Genomic DNA, 18,989 nt, shown 5'->3' with positions numbered 1-18,989 from the left:
CATTTGTTCATTCAGTGTCACTAATCACTGTAAGTAGCAGAAAATGTTAAGTTATTGAAGCAATTATCATTTAATTATTGCAATTAGTAAAATTCATGACACCAGTCAATGTGATTGCACTTAGAAAATGTCCTCTAACTTGCCATTCAAACTAATGGAGAATTTTTAAAAACACATGGGCTTTCAGCAAAATAGGCATCCTTTTCTTTTCTAGGAAATGGTGAAAAATGAGTATTAAAAAAACTATATGATGATTCTCCACACTTAAAATGTTAGCTTCTTAATTATATGTGCAGTTTAGTATATCCCGCTACCTTTTTCCCACTAATTTTCTCTGGTGGTTGGGATCTTATTTTGCTGAATTTGTGACCAGTCCAGATAGAAGGAGTTTTGTTTTAAATTTGAAATCTCTTCAGGGATTAATTTCAGTGGATCAAACCAAAAAATCCCTACATCTCTTGTTTTTGGTCAAGAAAACTTACTGTTAGGACTATTGGAAAGACCCTAAGTCTGTGTTTGTATAGGGACAGTTTTTAAATAAGTCTCTCAGGGACCTAGGAAATATAAAAATAATCATTGAAGGTTTAGGGCATAATTGAGCTGACAACAGTTGGTATTTAGATCCTTACCCAAACACAGAAATCTACAACGGGATTTGTGATTTTCCAGATTCAGCTATTTATTAAGCCTTGATATAAATTAGGGCTGTTGATTAATTGCAGTTAACTCAGGTGATTAACTCAAAAAAATTAATCACAGTTTTAATTGCACTGTTAAACAATAGAATACCGATTGAAATTTATTAAATATTTTGGATGTTTTTTCTACATTTTCATATATATTGTATTTGGTGGTGTAATTGAAATCAAAGTGTGTATTATTTTTATTACAAATATTTGCCCTGTAAAATGACAAACAAAAGAAATAGTATTTTTAAATTCACCTCATACAAGTACTGTAGTGCAATCTTTTTGTCCTGAAAGTGCAACTTACAAATGTAGATTTTGTTGTTGTTACATAACTGTTCTCAAAAACAAAACAATGTACAACTTCAGAGCTACAAGTCCACTCAGTTCTTCTTCTTGTTCAGCCAATCGCTAAGACAGACCAGTTTGTGTACATTTACAAGAGATGAGGCTTCCCTCTTCTTATTTACAATGTCACCAGAAAGTGAGAACAGGCATTTGCATGGTACTTTTGTAACCAGCATTGCAAGGTATTTTTACGTGCCAGATATGCTAAACATTCATATGCCCCTTAATGCATCGGTCACCATTCCATAGGACATGCTTCCATGCTGATGACACTCATTAAAAAAACAATGCAATAATTAAATTAGTGACTGAACTCCTTGAAAGAGAATTGTATATCCCCTGCTCTGTTTTACCCATGTTCTGCCATATATTACATATTATAAGTGTCTCGGATGATGATCCAGCACATGTTGTTCATTTTAAGAACACTTTCACTGCAGATTTCACAAAACACAAAGAAGGTACCAATGTGAGATTTCTAAAGATACCTACAGCACCCAAAATTAAAGATTCTGAAGTGCCTTCCAAAATCTGAGAGGGATGAGGTGTCCAATATGCTTTCAGAAGTCTTAACACTCTGATGAGGAAACTATAGAACCCAAACCACCAAAAAAGAAAATCAGTCATCTGCAGGTGACATCTGACTCAGATAATGAAAATGAATATGCGTCAGTCCACACTGCTTTTGATCATTATTGAGCAGAATCCATAGTCAATATGGACGCATGTCCCTTGGAATGGTGGTTGAAGCATGAAGGGTCATATGGATCTTTAGCGCATCTGGCACGTAAATATCTTGCAACGCCGGCTACAACAGTGCCACGAGAATACCTGTTCTCACTTTCAGATGACATTGTAAATAAGAAGCAGGCAGCATTATCTCCTGCATTGTAAACAAACTTGTTTGTCTGAGCGATTGGCTGAACAAGAAGTAGAACTGAGTGGACCTACAAGTTCTACAATTTTACGTTGTTTTATTTTTGAATGCATTTTTTTTTGTACATAATTCTACATTTGTAAGTTAAGAACATAAGAACATAAGAGAGGCCGTACCGGGTCAGACCAAAGGTCCATCTAGCCCAGTATCTCTCTACCGACAGTGGCCAATGCCAGGTGCCCCAGAGGGAGTGAACCTAACAGGCAATGATCAAGTGATCTCTCTCCTGCCATCCATCTCCATCCTCTGACGAACAGAGGCTAGGGACACCATTCTTACCCATCCTGGCTAATAGCCATTTATGGACTTAGCCACCATGAATTTATCCAGTCCCCTTTTAAACATTGTTATAGTCCTAGCCTTCACAACCTCCTCAGGTAAGGAGTTCCACAAGTTGACTGTGCGCTGCGTGAAGAAGAACTTCCTTTTATTTGTTTTAAACCTGCTACCCATTAATTTCATTTGGTGACCCCTAGTTCCTGTATTATGGGAATAAGTAAATAACTTTTCCTTATCCCAAGTTCGACTTTCATGATAAAGAGATTTCACTACAGTACTTGTATTTGGTGAATTGAAATACTATTTATTTTGTGTTTTTTACAGTGCAAATACTTGTAATAAAAAATAAATACAAAGTGAGCACTGTACACATCCAAAAATATTTTAATAAATGGTATTCTGTTATTAACAGTGCGATTAATCATGATTCATTTTTTTTAATCGCTTGACAGCCCTAATATAAATTAATCTACTCTGGAGAAGAAGCTTAGGCAGTAATTAAAAGGCAAAATAAAGCAATCCCACTTTGGAATCACTCTATAAAATGGGGATAATACTTAGCTGCCTCAAGGGTATTTGCAGGGTTATTTGATGTTTGTAAAGCAGTTGGGATCCCTCAGATGGAAGGTGCATTGGAAATGCACATATTATTTCTATGCAGCCTGGTTTTGTAAACGGGTACATTTGATGTTCCAGTGGCAAGCCCTGTCAGGGTTGTGGATAGGTTGGTTTTATAGATCTTTCCCTCTCTAATATCTGGTTCTGACATCCTTCCCCTTAAGGACCATGCGGGAACAGCTGGAACTGTAGTCCTAATCATCTGGGAGTAACTTATTTTCGTATAAAGATGGCAAGGTACTTTTAGGAAATAGCTGGTCTGATTACTTGTGGCACTCAGAAAATGTGGTAATATCAAATCCTTCCTAAGGGAACATGTATTTAAGGTGTTTAGTTTTGTTAGGAACTGTCCTTATATGTATATCATATTTTCCCTCTGATTTTGTAGTATCATGCATTGGGGCTGCTTTACCACCTCAGGAAGAATGTATATCATATTTTCCCTCTGATTTTGTAGTATCATGCATTGGGGCTGCTTTACCACCTCAGGAAGAATGATCGCCTTGCAGTTTCCAAGATGCTGAATAAATTCACCAAATCTGGACTGAAATCTCAATTTGCATACTGCATGCTGATCCGAATTGCCAGCCGGCTTCTGAAAGAGTCTGAAGAGGGGTAAGAGGAGAATCAATCGTCTAAAAATATGGTGCTGTATAAACACTAAGAATAGAGAAACAACTTGGGGTAACAACAGAGTGTAACTAGGAGTAAAGGGATAGATTAGACTGAATTTCAAAAAAAAATCTTCCTGACCATGTGCTTTTTCATTGTGGCAGTCTCCCAAGGGAATGGGGAGCCTCTGCTATTTGGGACACTTAAAACAAGACTAGACAGCAATAAAAGCATCCATTAAGAATCTATCTGTACTGGCAGAGAGATGGACTTGTTGGTCAGAGGTCTCTTTCCATCTCTGATTTCTCATCCTAGTAGAATAAAGGTTGTAGTGTTTAAGACTTTAAACTCTGGATTGAAGGACTTTTATCAGTGAAAATGGTTGCTTGCTGGATGTGACCTACAATAAATATCAAATGTTTCTCTTCTAAATGTATCCCTTCTGACTTGTTAAAGATTGAATGGGTGTTTGAACAAATTTAGAGATTAAAGTACTAGCTAATAGAACCATACTATAGTGTGCTATTGGGTATCCAAGAATTAGTCTCGTATTACAAGTGGGGAAACATGGTAATGTGACTGATTTGAGCCACGTTCTAGCAGAGTCAATATTGTAACTTATAACTTTAGCGTAAAAAAAAAAAATCTGATTGCATATCTGTCCCCAGATAAGAGATCCATGTAGTGTCACAGCAGAACTTGTTTATAAATATTTCATCACATTACTAAGAAATAAAGAGTGCCTCAGTTTAAAATTGTATGTGCTCCATTTCACTGGCAGGCACGAGAGTCCATTGTTTGACTTCATTGAGAGCTGTCTGCGAAATAAACATGAGATGGTTATTTACGAAGCTGCCTCTGCAATCATCCATCTTCCAAACTGCACACCAAGGGAGCTGGCCCCTGCTGTGTCAGGTCAGTCAAGGAATGAACCTTTTGTGCCCTCTGCTGCTGGGATGTTCTGGAAATACTTTATTGCTACAATATTTGTTGGCTAACATATTTTAAAGGTGAAGGAGATCAGGGTATGTTTGGTTTGTCATACTGTAGGACTAAGGATAGGCAAGGTGTCAGAACACAGAACCAAGAAATTGAAGTGCAACATCTGCTATACTATACATTAAAATATTAACTACTAATAAGAATACATTTTCTCTCACATAACTGCAACTATAATTTTTCCTGACTCTCTCCTAAATTAGAAACAATTGGATGGGAAATGACTTGGGCTTTGGAAAAAAGAACAGGAGTACTTGTGGCACCTTATTGTGGGCTTTGGAGAGAAGGTTCAAGAGACTGGTCACCAAAAAGGGACCGAATACTTTATCCTCTCCCTGACTGAGGGAAGCCAGGGTGCGGGGAGGGGAGAGAGGAAGATTTTGAGAAGGGTGGATTGGTAGATATGAGCTATTCTACCACTTGGAGTTCATGTCTTTGAAATAAGCTGAAAGCTGGGAGGTGAAATTTAAATTGGATTGGGAGACTAGGAAACTGTTCATGGATGGTGAATATAACAGTATGAGGAGATAGATAGCAATACATAATTGACTAGAACCTTTAAATGCCCCAACAGTAGAGCCAACCTATGTGTGCGGACCACTGGACATCCTTCTCTCTCTAGTTGCCCCTGCTTCTTCGAGGTGTATCTCTCAGCATCTGCTGTGGGTGAAACTAACTTGAATTGTGTAGTGCTTGTGTGTTGTGCGTTTCATTCTCAATGTACTGAAGTGTGGTAGTTCTCCTGCATCATCCAGAACCTGTTACCCCTTGTGTGTCACCTGAGGTAGTTCTCTGCTGCGCTCTTGAAGTGTATCCTGGTCACAAGGATTATTGGTCTTTCTCCCCGGCATATTAGTGTCTGGATTTGCAGCATTGAAAGCCAGTGTGTGTTGAAATACACTACTCTGTAAACTCCTGCATTATAAGTCACTTATCTAAATGCTTTATTTTCAGTGTTGCAGCTCTTCTGTAGTTCTCCCAAACCTGTCTTGAGATACGCAGCTGTAAGGACCCTTAACAAGGTGAGTTTCTGATAGCTCTTAAACAAGTGTTAAGGTGTAAAACTTCGTGTGCAAAGCAAAGCATTGAAGGAAACCAAACTTCTATGCGGAAAGGTGATTCCTAAGGAAGTAGGGCTGTTAGTCATGTGATTACTGTATGAGCAGTCTCTCCATGCTGACAGATCAGCCTTCCACTACAACAAAAAGCTATCCGATAGTAGTCAGGCTAATGATGCTCAGTTGTGGACTAAGGGACTCGTGACACCTTGTAGTTGGATAACTTGTGATCTGCTATGGCTGTAAATCAGTGCTTTCTACCATAGGAAAGTTGGGATTCTGAAGTTTGGGGTACAAAGCATTAATCTCTAATTCTCGTGATTGGCTGCCTGTATATAGTTTCTGAATTGGAAGAGTGTGGGGTGAGTAAAACAGTAATCTGACCTGATTTCAAGCTGGCGAACTGCAAAGCCTAAGAACACATAAATAGAGCAACGCCAGTGCTTACAACACCAACCAGCCCTTCCAAGTGTCCTGCACTGGTGTAGGGCATGTAACTGTCTCCTTCTACTGCTGACTCCGCTAATTATAACTACCTGCTATTTACAGGTAAAGGAGTTATTTCTGTAGCTCAAGCGAGAGCCTGAGACCTGTGTGTTTGAAGCTCAAAGGGGTCTCTGGTGTGGTCCCTGCTGACAGCCATGGCCTATATGTATGTGGCCAGTTTGTTCTGTAAGCACTAGGCCCTGATGAATGAACAGAAAGCAGATGTTCTGATCCTTGCTCTAGGATATTATTGCCAGATTTACTTTCTTTCCAGGTGGCCATGAAGCACCCATCCGCAGTAACTGCCTGCAACCTGGACCTGGAAAACCTGATTACTGACTCAAACCGCAGCATCGCTACTCTGGCCATCACCACACTCCTGAAAACAGGGAGCGAGAGCAGCGTAGACAGGCTCATGAAACAGATCTCCTCCTTTGTGTCAGAAATATCGGATGAGTTTAAGGTGAGGCACGGGAGGCCTTTGACCTTTACTACTGCAGATTTTCCTCCTCCTGTTTTGTGAAGCTTTTCCAGTTGCAGAGAAGCCTTCAGTTATTTAGCCTTGTACCATGAAGCCAGCTGGCATTTCTTGAGATATAGTCTGTTAACAGCAGAGGGCCACCTTTCTGCTTCTCTTTCTTTTTCCCAAAGATCTTATGGGATAAGAAACTCTGTCTGCTGTTGACTGAACTGCAATGCAGTCTAAGCACCACTGTAGCAAGGAACTGTCGATTGTAACTGTCTTGTGGGAGGAAGGGTTTTGATAATGATCCTTATGTATATCTAGCACATTTGACCCAGGTGTACCACAGCACACTTTGCAGTCTGATAGTTCACTCGGGCTCTAAACTATATCAAATTCCAGAAAAAACATACTAAGGCTGGTCATTTGACAGTCAGGAAATACCAAAATGAAGGCTGCTGACACATTCCAACCTCTTTCCCCTGTGTACTTCCGATCAGACTTTAATAGCATAACAACATACTGTTCCTCTGGACCGCAGAATGAGGCAGAGATCTGCAAGAGATGCCCCTCTTAACATCATTGGTTAATTTTGTCCCCATGGGGCACCGGAGGGGACACACTATAATGATACAGCAATTGCTTCACCCCCCCCCCCCCACACACACACACAGTGAAATGTAGTTGCTGAGATGTGGCAACTGTCTACCTATGAACAACAAACCTATGTAATCATTGTTCATTGTAAGACAGGAGGGAATGAATGTTAGATGCACTTGAAACTGCAGAGGGAATGTGTATAACATAACACAACACAATTACTCAAACTGGAATTGGGCCAGGCTCTTAGAAAATCACTCCTGTCCTTGCCAAAAGCATTCTAGGATATCCCATTACTAAGTGGGGAGGCCTATGACATACAACTCAAAACAGCTTCTCCAGCATCACAGAGCCCAGCATCATGCTAGCACATTGGCTCAGTACCCAGCTGGAGGTCAGAGTGCCACCTTCTGAATCGCTAGCACCTAGCTTTTCCTGTCTGAATGCTGAGCTTATATCTGGCAAGATCACAGCTTGAGGTGATGTGTCTGCAAGATGCTCCTTACGTCTCACAGAGAATTTAATGCATGATACTAAAGTCCTGTGTCCTCTTCTGTCTTGCAGGTGGTGGTAGTGCAGGCCATCAGTGCCCTGTGCCAGAAATACCCACGGAAACACAGTGTGATGATGACCTTCCTCTCCAACATGCTCAGGGATGATGTAGGTTTAAAGCCTTTCTTATGTAGTTACTAGCATGTAGTTGTGATGATACAGGGGGAATCGTATGTTTTTAGTGTTTTCCTTTGGTGGTTGTACAGCATCTGTGGGGCTTGATTGATATTTCTGAACAAGACCTTATTTCGATTCCTGAGCTCTCTGATATGTGACTTTGCCACATTTCAGATCAGCCGACATAATCGCTTGGTACATCAAAAATTGGCCTGGATAAACATTTATAAAATGTATTATCAAGAACAACCCTGCATTGGCCTCAGGGATCTGGGAAGGACCTATGAGGACACCCAGCCCATCTCCTCCTCCTCTTCTTCCTCCTCCTCTGATTCTGTGTGTATATGAACACTTTTGTTTCCTTAATGGAGGGAAACTATATTCATAGTGTGAGGGCAAATGAGCACCTGTTCTTGTACAATGAAGGGCTGCGTTTGCCTTCTGAGCAGCGCCTGCAGGGTGAGCATCCTTTGCTTTTCCCTCCTAGGGTGGCTTTGAGTACAAGCGAGCCATTGTGGACTGTATAATCAGCATTATCGAGGAGAATCCTGAGAGTAAGGAATCAGGCTTGGCTCACCTTTGTGAGTTCATTGAAGATTGTGAACACACTGTTCTAGCCACAAAGATACTCCACCTGTTGGGCAAAGAAGGGCCAAGGACCCCATCCCCATCCAAGTACATCCGCTTCATCTTCAACAGGGTAGTTCTGGAGAACGAAGCAGTGAGAGCTGGTAAGCTACACAATTAAATACTTGGTTGGCTTCATGTGTGCACGCATGGAGTCTGGAACAAGGTGCTGGGGTGGGAGGGTGCTCTAAAGGAACAGTCCATAACTGTCTCCCAGTGTGCCTGCTCTTGGATTGCTCTTGGCTGTTTGCATTAACTCATCTCATGTCATGTTAGCATGAATGCTAAATATTCCTACTCTAAGGGGCATGACCATGGTCTGCTATATATAGCTGTTAGCTTCTGGCTCTTCCCTTGTGAGCATCGATGCCAAAGGTAAAGTAGTGACAATGAGTAAGGAGGAGAAATGTTACCCACTCTTTTAAGTTGATGCATGAGTCTGTACAGGTCAGACTTGGCATCGTAAAAGCCGAGCTATTCAGAACTTGAAGTATGTGTCTCTTGTTTCTATGGAAAAGTTCTAAGAACTCTCCTCTGAAATCTGTTGCACTCCTTCCCCCCACAGAGAATCTTTAGATTGTGTTTTTAAAGGCAGTTGACCTTCCCCTCTCCACAATCGGATCAGAGTGGAATGTACTCCTACCCCTTAGATCACCTCACTCTGAGCCGGTAGAGGAGTTAGTATGTTAGGAAGGGGAATTCAAATTGAGCTTACATTTCTGTTGTGAAACAGATTGTATTGTATTGACTCCTGTTCTTCTGAGTGCCATTGTTTTAGCACTGCGGCCTGGGACCAGATACGCAGCATCCGACGGGAGCCATAAAGACCTTGTCACGGGGTGCGCCACTCATTGCTAGAATGGCACCTCTTCTTGGTCTCTCTGGGGAATAGCTTGCCTGGTTGATGCCCCTACCTGCATTTGCATGCCGTCCTCTGGGTCTGCAGCCTCACTCTCGCTCCATGGGCGGCTGCTGCCTCTTCATGACTCAGCCCTCCAGCCAGGTCACTTCACGTGTTTTCCCCTTCCGGGATACCAAAGTCTTTCTCCAGCAATCCTAGGCAGTCTTCCCATTCACTGTCTCTTAGTGCCACTCCCTCAGTGGCTGGCAGGGGAACCTGGGCCCGCTCTCTACGTCAGTTCCAGCTCAGGGGCTCTCTCAGCAGCAGCCAAGGTCGGCCCTAACCCATACCTTGCTGCATTCCCCCTGAGCTTTTCCTACCTTTCTGGCTCTCCCCCTTCCCTGGGTTTGCCAACCCAAACTCCCTCCTCCCAGGGCGTGACTGTAGGCTACTCTGTATAGCCCCCAAAACACCTCCCTTCACCATGGGAGTGACTGCAGACTACCCCCCTACAGCCCCTTTCTGCTTTCAGCTCCTGTCTAATTCCCTGCTCCCTGGTTCCTCCTCCAGGTGCAGCCTGGGCAGTTAATTGACCCAGCTAGCAACCATCACCCCATTAAGCCTTGCGTGGGTTGGACACCCCAACACAGACCTGTTGTGCAGAAACTTCAGCATAGTAGCCACAGATCTTTCTATCAGAATCTTCAAAAGTGAAATTTAATAAAGAGCTAAATTCTCCCCTTTGCATATATAAAGCTCCCTCAAAGCCAGAGTTGAAGTCAAATTAAGTTGGTTTTTCTTTATTAGCTCGGACTGGCTGCGTTAGGGGATAGGCATTGGGATACAGAGCCTTTCATCTTGAAGTCATTGATTCCAATCTGGTGGCCCATGTCAGTAGCAAGGAAAGTCACTGCCACCTATGGAAAATGAGCTTGCTTCAGTGTACTTTCTAATGGGCACATGTGTATTTGCACCCATGACAGCAAGTGCCAGAACAGCCAAGGATTGGAATGTGCTAGGGAGACTGAACTATCCTCACTGCTAGATAATTCTTCCAGAACTGTTTTGAGGCAAAGTGGTGTGGTGGGGTATGATGCAGAGGAAGATTGTACTGGTGCTGCCCATCCTGTCCCTCTTCTGTTACTGAAGGACAGGCCCCAGGGTTCTTGGCCAGATGCCTTTTAGTACTGAAGAAACATCCTTTAAATAGAATTAAAAGGCAGTTTCTCCATTTGTGTGAGAGTCTACAATTGGTGAGGCACAGATTGTAGCTCCCTGATTGTAGCTTCAGGACAATCGCATACATGCTTGCTTTAAAAATCCTCTGTGCGTGTTTTGGAATAGACGTCTGGCTACAGATTGAACACCTTTCCTACCCCTTTGTTTTCTCGTCCAGCTGCTGTGAGTGCATTAGCGAAGTTTGGGGCCCAGAATGAGAGCCTTCTTCCAAGCATCCTGGTGCTTTTGCAGAGGTGAGCAGAGTAAATGCCAGTGTATGTGCTTTGTTCTTTAATACTCTAAATAGGTCAGGCCAAGTCAGTAGTTGAATAGAAGTGAACCAATATGCGGAACAGGAGATGGAGTCGGTAGGTGGCGTTATTCCCTTTGAGTCACTCCTGGTGCTAGGGAACACTGGGTCACCAGAGTTGTAGTGTTTTGAGTGACTCTCAAAACAGGTCCTGACCATTTGGAGTCATGTAAACTTGTGGTTCTTTTATGAAAAGTGAGGGTGTTTAAAACATTCCATTGTGGGTAGTACCCCTAGGGGGCGACTTACAAATGTTTTTGCTCTCATGCCCCATGAAGCAAGAGGTATTAACTCACTTTACTGTTAGATTAAGTAACACGCCCAAGGCCAAATAGTGACTGTTGGGATTGGAACTCAGGTGTTCCAGGCTCTCAGTCCTGTGCAATTTCCAGTAAAACCATCCAGCCTCCTTAATATTGTACTTGGAGACAGTCACCTACACGTATGTAGCACTGCTGTGCATTTTTAAACAATTGCCATGTTTCACTTCAGTGGTGGGCAGCAATTCAGTGGGTAACGAATGTGCTTTGGGGTCTTGTGGGGTGAAAGGTACCATGTGTATATAGTAGTAATCATAATCTACCTAGAACTGAATTCCTAAAAGATGACTTGATGGCCATGTTGATGTTTGTGTCCCCTTTCTGTGCCCTCTGATTTGGTTCATGTCTCTGACAATAAAGCTTTTTAAAACCCTGTTGGGATTCCCTCCAAGACCTCTTTCTGCTCAGCTTCTCAAGAACTCAGTTTGACTCCAGCCTTCATCTCTCAGATATCATTGTTTGGCATACAGCAGTGCTATGCTGAGTTGACCAGACTCAAACGCAGGGGGAATGGATGCAGGGTACATCACAGCTCCAGAGTTATACAGAAACCTTCTCCCTTTTTATTCATTACACCTCACGCTGCATAACACATTTTTGGATTGGCTTGATTACTTTGCAGGAACCAGTCCCTGTTCACCATATGTTGTCCACACATTGACCATCGTTCGATTTCCTCTTTACCTCATCTCTCCATGACTTGTTATCTATTTCATATTAAATAATTCCCTGCGACTTCTCCCTCTTATCTTAGCTGGCTCAAACATTCCGTCAACTTAGCCTACTGACCTATTTACTTATCTTATGTAGCATAAACATTCTGTTTTCAACCAGATGATTCATTTATGTCCCTAATTCTATCTTCCAAAAAATGAGGCCTCCCTCCATGTGTTAATTGTTCATGTCAGGCCAGGCCTCAGCTACAAACTCCTGTCAGAATCAGTAACCCCAGTAGCTGCAGATATGCTTTTTATGTAACCTGACCCAGGTTTACAGGGTAACAACTCAATTGGTGATCTCCTCAGTTCCTTTGATACGTTGCACTTGAGTATGAACGCTTTAAGTGACTGCCGTATACATAATGGAGAAGACTCTTGTGTGCACAAGGAAGCCGAGTGAATTACTATGCTAAACAGACTTGGATTTTAATATTTTAGAGATGGGGGATGGCACGGAGTATTTACATAGATCACTGCTATAATATTGTGTGAAGGTTTTTCCCGGGTAATCCATCAGAGGGGTTAGGGTAGCATTGCAGTATCAAGTGCAGAGTTCCTTCCATAGTGCTGGATTTTGAATCATTTTGACCCCAATGCTCTCATTCCCCAAACAGGTGTATGATGGACAGCGATGACGAAGTTCGTGACAGAGCAACGTTCTACCTAAACGTGCTGCAGCAGAGACAGATTGCACTGAATGCTGCCTATATCTTTAATGGTTGGTAATGGAAGTGAATGCAGCACTGCTCATCCTAGAAAACGTCACTTTTCTTATTGTATGTTACAGTTGTGTCATCTTCTGGGTTGATTCCATTACAAATAGCAGTCATTTCCAGTGCAGCCTTGATCACTTCAGTCAGGATGCCTGGAATGAACAGAGCCAAACTGAATGTGGGAGGGGTAGCTCAGTGGTTTGAGCATTGGCCTGCTAAACCCAGGATTGTGATTGTGGCCCTCTTGAGGGGGCCATTTAGGGATCTGGGGCAAAAAATCTGTCGGGGATGGTACTTGGTCCTGCTAGTGAAGGCAGGGGACTGGACTTGATGACCTTTCAAGGTCCTTTCCAGTTCTATGAGATAGGTGTATCTCCATATATTAAAAAACACTATGTGCATTAACACTTCTGAGTAAAGTATCTGAATACTACATAATGTTTAGTTGTGGAGGGAGTATTGTCTAGTGGCTAGAGCATAGGCAGTGGTAGTCAGGACTCCTGGGTTCTGTTTCACACAGCACAGCAGTGCTGGGTGACTTTGGACAAGGCCCTTATCCCCCATTTTACCGCGAGTAAGGTGAAACAGCGACCTTGGTGAGGGGACTGGTGGTTGGCTGTAAAGTGCTTTGGGGTCCCTGGGTGAAATGTTATATGTGCAAAGGATTTATTATTATTAAGACACAGTGTATTTGCAGAACAATTTGCCACTCCTAGGAGGATGTATTCATACTGCATGTCAACCCTCTCAGGGTATGGCTACACTTACGGTTTGCAGCGCTGGTAGTTTGCAGCGCTGGTCATCCAGCTGTGCAGGGCCAGCGCTGCAGTGTGGCCACACTGACAGCTACCAGCGCTGCAGTGTGGCCACATTGGCAGCATTTCCAGCGCTGTACTGAGAGGTGCATTGTGGGCAGCTATCCCACAGAGCACCTCATCCCGTTTTGGCGCCGTTTTGGCGCTCAGTATTGTGGGAAGGGGAAGGAAGTGTGTGGGTCATTCCGCTTCCTGTTCCAACGCCCCGTGGTGCATCGCTTCACTTCCCAGCAATCTCAGTTTCGCCGTCCACGTTTCTTGCCATTGTGAGTTCAGCACGCTGTGAAATGGAGCCTGAGCTGCTGAGGAATTTGCTGCTGACTGTCGCCAGCACATCACGTTTGGCAGTTGAGCTACTCCTTCAGCTCCAAAGTGACAGTGAGGATTCCGTAGAAGCAGCAAAGAATCCTAAAGCGGGTGACATGAAATTGCTTGTGGCGGTAACGGAAATGCTCAGCACCGTGGAACGCCGCTTTTGGGCTCGTGAGACAAGCAGTGAGTGGTGGGATCACATTGTCATGGAAGTCTGGGATGACGAGCAGTGGCTGCAGAACTTTCGTATGAGAAAAGCCACTTTCATGGGACTGTGTGCTGAGCTCGCCCCCACCCTGCGGCGCAAGGACACAAGATTGAGAGCTGCCCTGACGGTGGAAAAGCGGGTGGCTATTGCAATGTGGAAGCTGGCAACTCCAGACAGCTACCGGTCGGTCGGGAACCAGTTTGGGGTGGGAAAGTCGACCGTTGGAATCGTGTTGATGCAAGTTTGCAGGGCCATTAATCGCATCCTGCTGAGGAGAACCGTGACTGTGGGGAACGTGCAGGACATTGTGGATGGCTTTTCAGAAATGGGTTTCCCTAACTGTGGAGGAGCAATAGATGGGACGCATATTCCTATTCTGGCACCACCCCACCTAGCCTACGAGTACATTAATCGCAAGGGGTATTTCTCTATGGTTCTCCAGGCGCTTGTGGATCACCGTGGGCGTTTCATTGATATTTACACAGGCTGGCCTGGAAAAGTGCATGATGCACGCATCTTTCGGAACAGTGGCCTGTTCAGGAAGATGCAGGAAGGTACATTTTTCCCAGACCGAAAGATCACAGTAAGGGACGTTGAAATGCCCATTGTGATCCTTGGGGACCCCGCTTACCCATTAATGCCTTGGCTCATGAAACCATATACAGGGAAGCTGAACAGGAGCCAGGACCGTTTCAACTACAGGCTGAGCCGATGCCGAATGACTGTGGAGTGTGCTTTTGGCCGTTTAAAAGCTCGCTGGAGATGTCTCTATGGGAAGCTAGATTTGGGGGAAAGCAGCATCCCCGCGGTTCTATCCGCGTGCTGTACCCTCCATAATATTTGTGAAGGGAAGGGTGAAGCATTCAGCCAGGCATGGACCAACGAGGTGCAAGTCCTGGAGGCTGAATTTGCACAGCCAGACAGCAGGGCTACTAGAGACGCCCACCACAGGGCAACAAGGATTAGGGATGCCTTGAGGGAGAAATTTGAGGCTGAAAGCCAACAGTAATGTTTTTTTGCCTTGACCAGGAGTGACGTGCACTGGTTACAGTGCTTTTCAGTGCCTGTGTTTTCCTTGATGTTTGTTACCTGTGTTTTCATTGGGGTTTGTTATCTTTCAGTTTATGCAATAATAAAAACTGATTCATAATCAAAGAAATCATTTATTTAAAAAAAAGGAAGTACACGGGCAGGGGGGTTGGTTGTTGAACTGTACATTCATAGTTTCTCATATGTACTGCCAGGAGTGCTGTGCACTTCAGGATTGTACTGTTGCATGGTGATGGGGGTTGAGTGCAGAGGGTAAGGGTCGTAGTTCTCTGGGCTCATAGGTGACCGTACAGGTGTCGGGGGCAGCTGGTGATGGTGTAGGTAAGAACCTGGATGCTGGGGAACGGGACTTGGAGCTGACATTGGTGCATAGGGGAAAGAGGTTTGGGAGGGTGGGGGTTTGGCACGGTAGTGCTCTGCCTGCATTGCTACCATTGACTGCATACAGTCTGTTTGGCGCGCAATGAGGTTTATAAGCTGCCTCGTGGTTTTCTTCAGCGTCAACGCCTTTCTCCTGCTTTCTGTTTGCCTCCAGTGATGCATCTTTTCTCTCCATTCCTGCGCATTTTTATTCTCTGTTGCACACTGGTTCATAACTGCCTTCACCAGTTCTTCTTTGCTCTTGTTCGGTTTCCTCCTCAGGTTTTGCAGCTTTCTTTCAGTCACTGATAAGACTGGCCCAGGACTACTCAAGGTCACTGTAAAAAAACAGCAAATGATACATTTAAGAGAGCTTCCATTGTGTATAATCTGAAGTTATTTTAAAGTCTCACAAGCATTCCTCACACATTTCAGCAACTACTCGAGAATTCACAGCCTCCCAGAAATGGTAATGGAAATTAACCCTGGGCTTTCCTTCCGCGGTCTGCTCGAGCAGGGGGGGTGCTTTCTTAAACGCAGCACCTCCATCTCCCTCAGGAATTAACCCTGGGCTTTCCTTCCGCGGTCTGCTCGAGCAGGGGGGGTGCTTTCTTAAACGCAGCACCTCCATCTCCCTCAGGAATTAACCCTGGGCTTTCCTTCCGCGGTCTGCTCGAGCAGGGGGGGTGCTTTCTTAAACGCAGCACCTCCATCTCCCTCAGGAATTAACCCTGGGCTTTCCTTCCGCGGTCTGCTCGAGCAGGGGGGGTGCTTTCTTAAACGCAGCACCTCCATCTCCCTCAGGAATTAACCCTGGGCTTTCCTTCCGCAGTCTGCTCGAGCAGGGGGGGTGCTTTCTTAAACGCAGCACCTCCATCTCCCTCAGGAATTAACCCTGGGCTTTCCTTCCGCAGTCTGCTCGAGCAGGGGGGGTGCTTTCTTAAACGCAGCACCTCCATCTCCCTCAGGAATTAACCCTGGGCTTTCCTTCCGCAGTCTGCTCGAGCAGGGGGGGTGCTTTCTTAAACGCAGCACCTCCATCTCCCTCAGGAATTAACCCTGGGCTTTCCTTCCGCGGTCTGCTCGAGCAGGGGGGGTGCTTTCTTAAACGCAGCACCTCCATCTCCCTCAGGAATTAACCCTGGGCTTTCCTTCCGCGGTCTGCTCGAGCAGGGTGCTTCTTGCTTCATGGCTAGACTGCCTGTTTCGGGGCTTTGTTAACCCTGGGGTTCCTGGGGTTCCTGCCTGCCGCGCTATGCAGTTGGGGAAACCAGCACTGAAACACTCCCTCCATTTCCCACAGGACTTAATACTGGAAGATATCTCCCTTCTGCGGGTTACCAAAGAAGCAAGGGAGGGTTTCCTACAACAATGCGGATTCCGCCCGGGTCCTTATGCAGCGTGCCTCTGTGCAAGCATGGTTCCCCCACCCGTCCTGGAACAGTGGCGCGGACGCGTTAGCCTGAATGGGACAGGGACCACAATGGCTCTCCCTTTAAACTTGGTCACGCGAATTGCCTATGCTCTTGCAGAAACTTTTGAAGAGATTACAGAGGCAGATTACTGCGACGTGATAGACCACATCAATGGGATATTCCATGTCTAGGCATGCAGGCATGCAGCCATACCATCCCCCCGAATCTCCCCAAACCTTTGCATTGCAATAAAAGCTGCTTACCTGGGACCTGCTCCTGTGATTCTTCTGCACCAAGTTCCAGGGGCTGCGACTGGCTAGCTTCCTCCTGGCTTGAGAAGAGCTCCTGACTGCATGCCTCCTCCGGGCTGGCTTCCCCCACCACAGTAGCCTCACTGTCTGCCTCCCCCTCCCCCTCCCCCTCCTCTACCGGCTCTGAACTGTCCATCGTGGTCCTTGGATTTACAGAGGGGTCACCCCCATAAATCGCATCCAGCTCCTTGTAAAAGCGGCAGGTCGTGGGGGCACTGCCGGATCTGCGGTTTCCCTCGCGTGCTTTGCAATAGGCACTCCGCAGCTCCTTTACTTTTACCCTGCACTGCACCGCGTCACGCTCATGGCCCCTTTCCATCATGGCTCTCGATACCTGGGCAAAGGTATCATAATTCTTACGGCTAGAGCGCAGCTGTGCCTGCACAGATTCCTCCCCCCAAACACTGATGAGGTCCATCAGCTCGCCATTGCTCCATGCTGGGGCTCGTTTGCCACGTGGAGGCATGGTCACCTGTAAAGATTCACTGATTGCATTCCATACCTGGCTGAGCAAACAGGAAGGGGATTTTTAAAATTCCCGGGGCATTTAAAGGGCGGGTCACCTGAGGCCAGGGAAGTAGAGTCTGACCTGATGAGCAGAGTGGCTGAACAGGCATTCTGGGATACATCCTTATACCCTGGAGGCCAATCACAGCGCTGGTGTGTGGCCACACTTGATGACCAGCGCTGCAGCACCAGCGCTGGAATCCTTATTCCCCATGCCGAGAGGGGTGTTCGGCCAGCGCTGCAGCCAGGGAGTTGCAGCGCTGGAAGTGCCTTGCAGGTGTGGCCACTTACTAATTGCAGCGCTGGTGGAGGCTTTCCAGCGCTGCAAATCGCCAGTGTAGCCATACCCTGGCTACACTGGCGATTTGCAGCGCTGGAAAGCCTCCACCAGCGCTGCAATTAGTAAGTGGCCACACCTGCAAGGCACTTCCAGCGCTGCAACTCCCTGGCTGCAGCGCTGGCCGAACACCCCTCTCGGCATGGGGAATAAGGATTCCAGCGCTGGTGCTGCAGCGCTGGTCATCAAGTGTGGCCACACACCAGCGCTGTGATTGGCCTCCAGGGTATAAGGATGTATCCCAGAATGCCTGTTCAGCCACTCTGCTCATCAGGTCAGACTCTACTTCCCTGGCCTCAGGTGACCCGCCCTTTAAATGCCCCGGGAATTTTAAAAATCCCCTTCCTGTTTGCTCAGCCAGGTATGGAATGCAATCAGTGAATCTTTACAGGTGACCATGCCTCCACGTGGCAAACGAGCCCCAGCATGGAGCAATGGCGAGCTGATGGACCTCATCAGTGTTTGGGGGGAGGAATCTGTGCAGGCACAGCTGCGCTCTAGCCGTAAGAATTATGATACCTTTGCCCAGGTATCGAGAGCCATGATGGAAAGGGGCCATGAGCGTGACGCGGTGCAGTGCAGGGTAAAAGTAAAGGAGCTGCGGAGTGCCTATTGCAAAGCACGCGAGGGAAACCGCAGATCCGGCAGTGCCCCCACGACCTGCCGCTTTTACAAGGAGCTGGATGCGATTTATGGGGGTGACCCCTCTGTAAATCCAAGGACCACGATGGACAGTTCAGAGCCGGTAGAGGAGGGGGAGGGGGAGGGGGAGGCAGACAGTGAGGCTACTGTGGTGGGGGAAGCCAGCCCGGAGGAGGCATGCAGTCAGGAGCTCTTCTCAAGCCAGGAGGAAGCTAGCCAGTCGCAGCCCCTGGAACTTGGTGCAGAAGAATCACAGGAGCAGGTCCCAGGTAAGCAGCTTTTATTGCAATGCAAAGGTTTGGGGAGATTCGGGGGGATGGTATGGCTGCATGCCTGCATGCCTAGACATGGAATATCCCATTGATGTGGTCTATCACGTCGCAGTAATCTGCCTCTGTAATCTCTTCAAAAGTTTCTGCAAGAGCATAGGCAATTCGCGTGACCAAGTTTAAAGGGAGAGCCATTGTGGTCCCTGTCCCATTCAGGCTAACGCGTCCGCGCCACTGTTCCAGGACGGGTGGGGGAACCA

At 45.9% G+C, this 18,989-nt stretch overlaps 1 protein-coding gene across 1 annotated transcript in view; it reads left to right on the top strand.

Annotated features, from left to right (window-relative positions):
• The window catches only part of COPG2 (COPI coat complex subunit gamma 2), a 46,063-nt gene that overhangs the window by 15,208 nt on the left and 11,866 nt on the right, over positions 1 to 18,989 (top strand). Inside the window, exons 9-16 of the mRNA XM_045028475.1 lie at positions 3,326 to 3,483; positions 4,262 to 4,395; positions 5,434 to 5,501; positions 6,298 to 6,486; positions 7,651 to 7,746; positions 8,243 to 8,486; positions 10,620 to 10,695; positions 12,405 to 12,508. Coding sequence (XP_044884410.1) covers positions 3,326 to 3,483; positions 4,262 to 4,395; positions 5,434 to 5,501; positions 6,298 to 6,486; positions 7,651 to 7,746; positions 8,243 to 8,486; positions 10,620 to 10,695; positions 12,405 to 12,508 — 1,069 coding nt within the window. The remainder of the gene's footprint in view (positions 1 to 3,325; positions 3,484 to 4,261; positions 4,396 to 5,433; positions 5,502 to 6,297; positions 6,487 to 7,650; positions 7,747 to 8,242; positions 8,487 to 10,619; positions 10,696 to 12,404; positions 12,509 to 18,989) is intronic.

This window comes from Mauremys mutica, chromosome 1 (genome assembly GCF_020497125.1).
Source record: "Mauremys mutica isolate MM-2020 ecotype Southern chromosome 1, ASM2049712v1, whole genome shotgun sequence".
NCBI lineage: Eukaryota > Metazoa > Chordata > Testudines > Geoemydidae > Mauremys > Mauremys mutica.
Note: the sequence above shows the minus strand (reverse complement) of the source record. Positions and strands in the feature narration are given on the sequence as shown.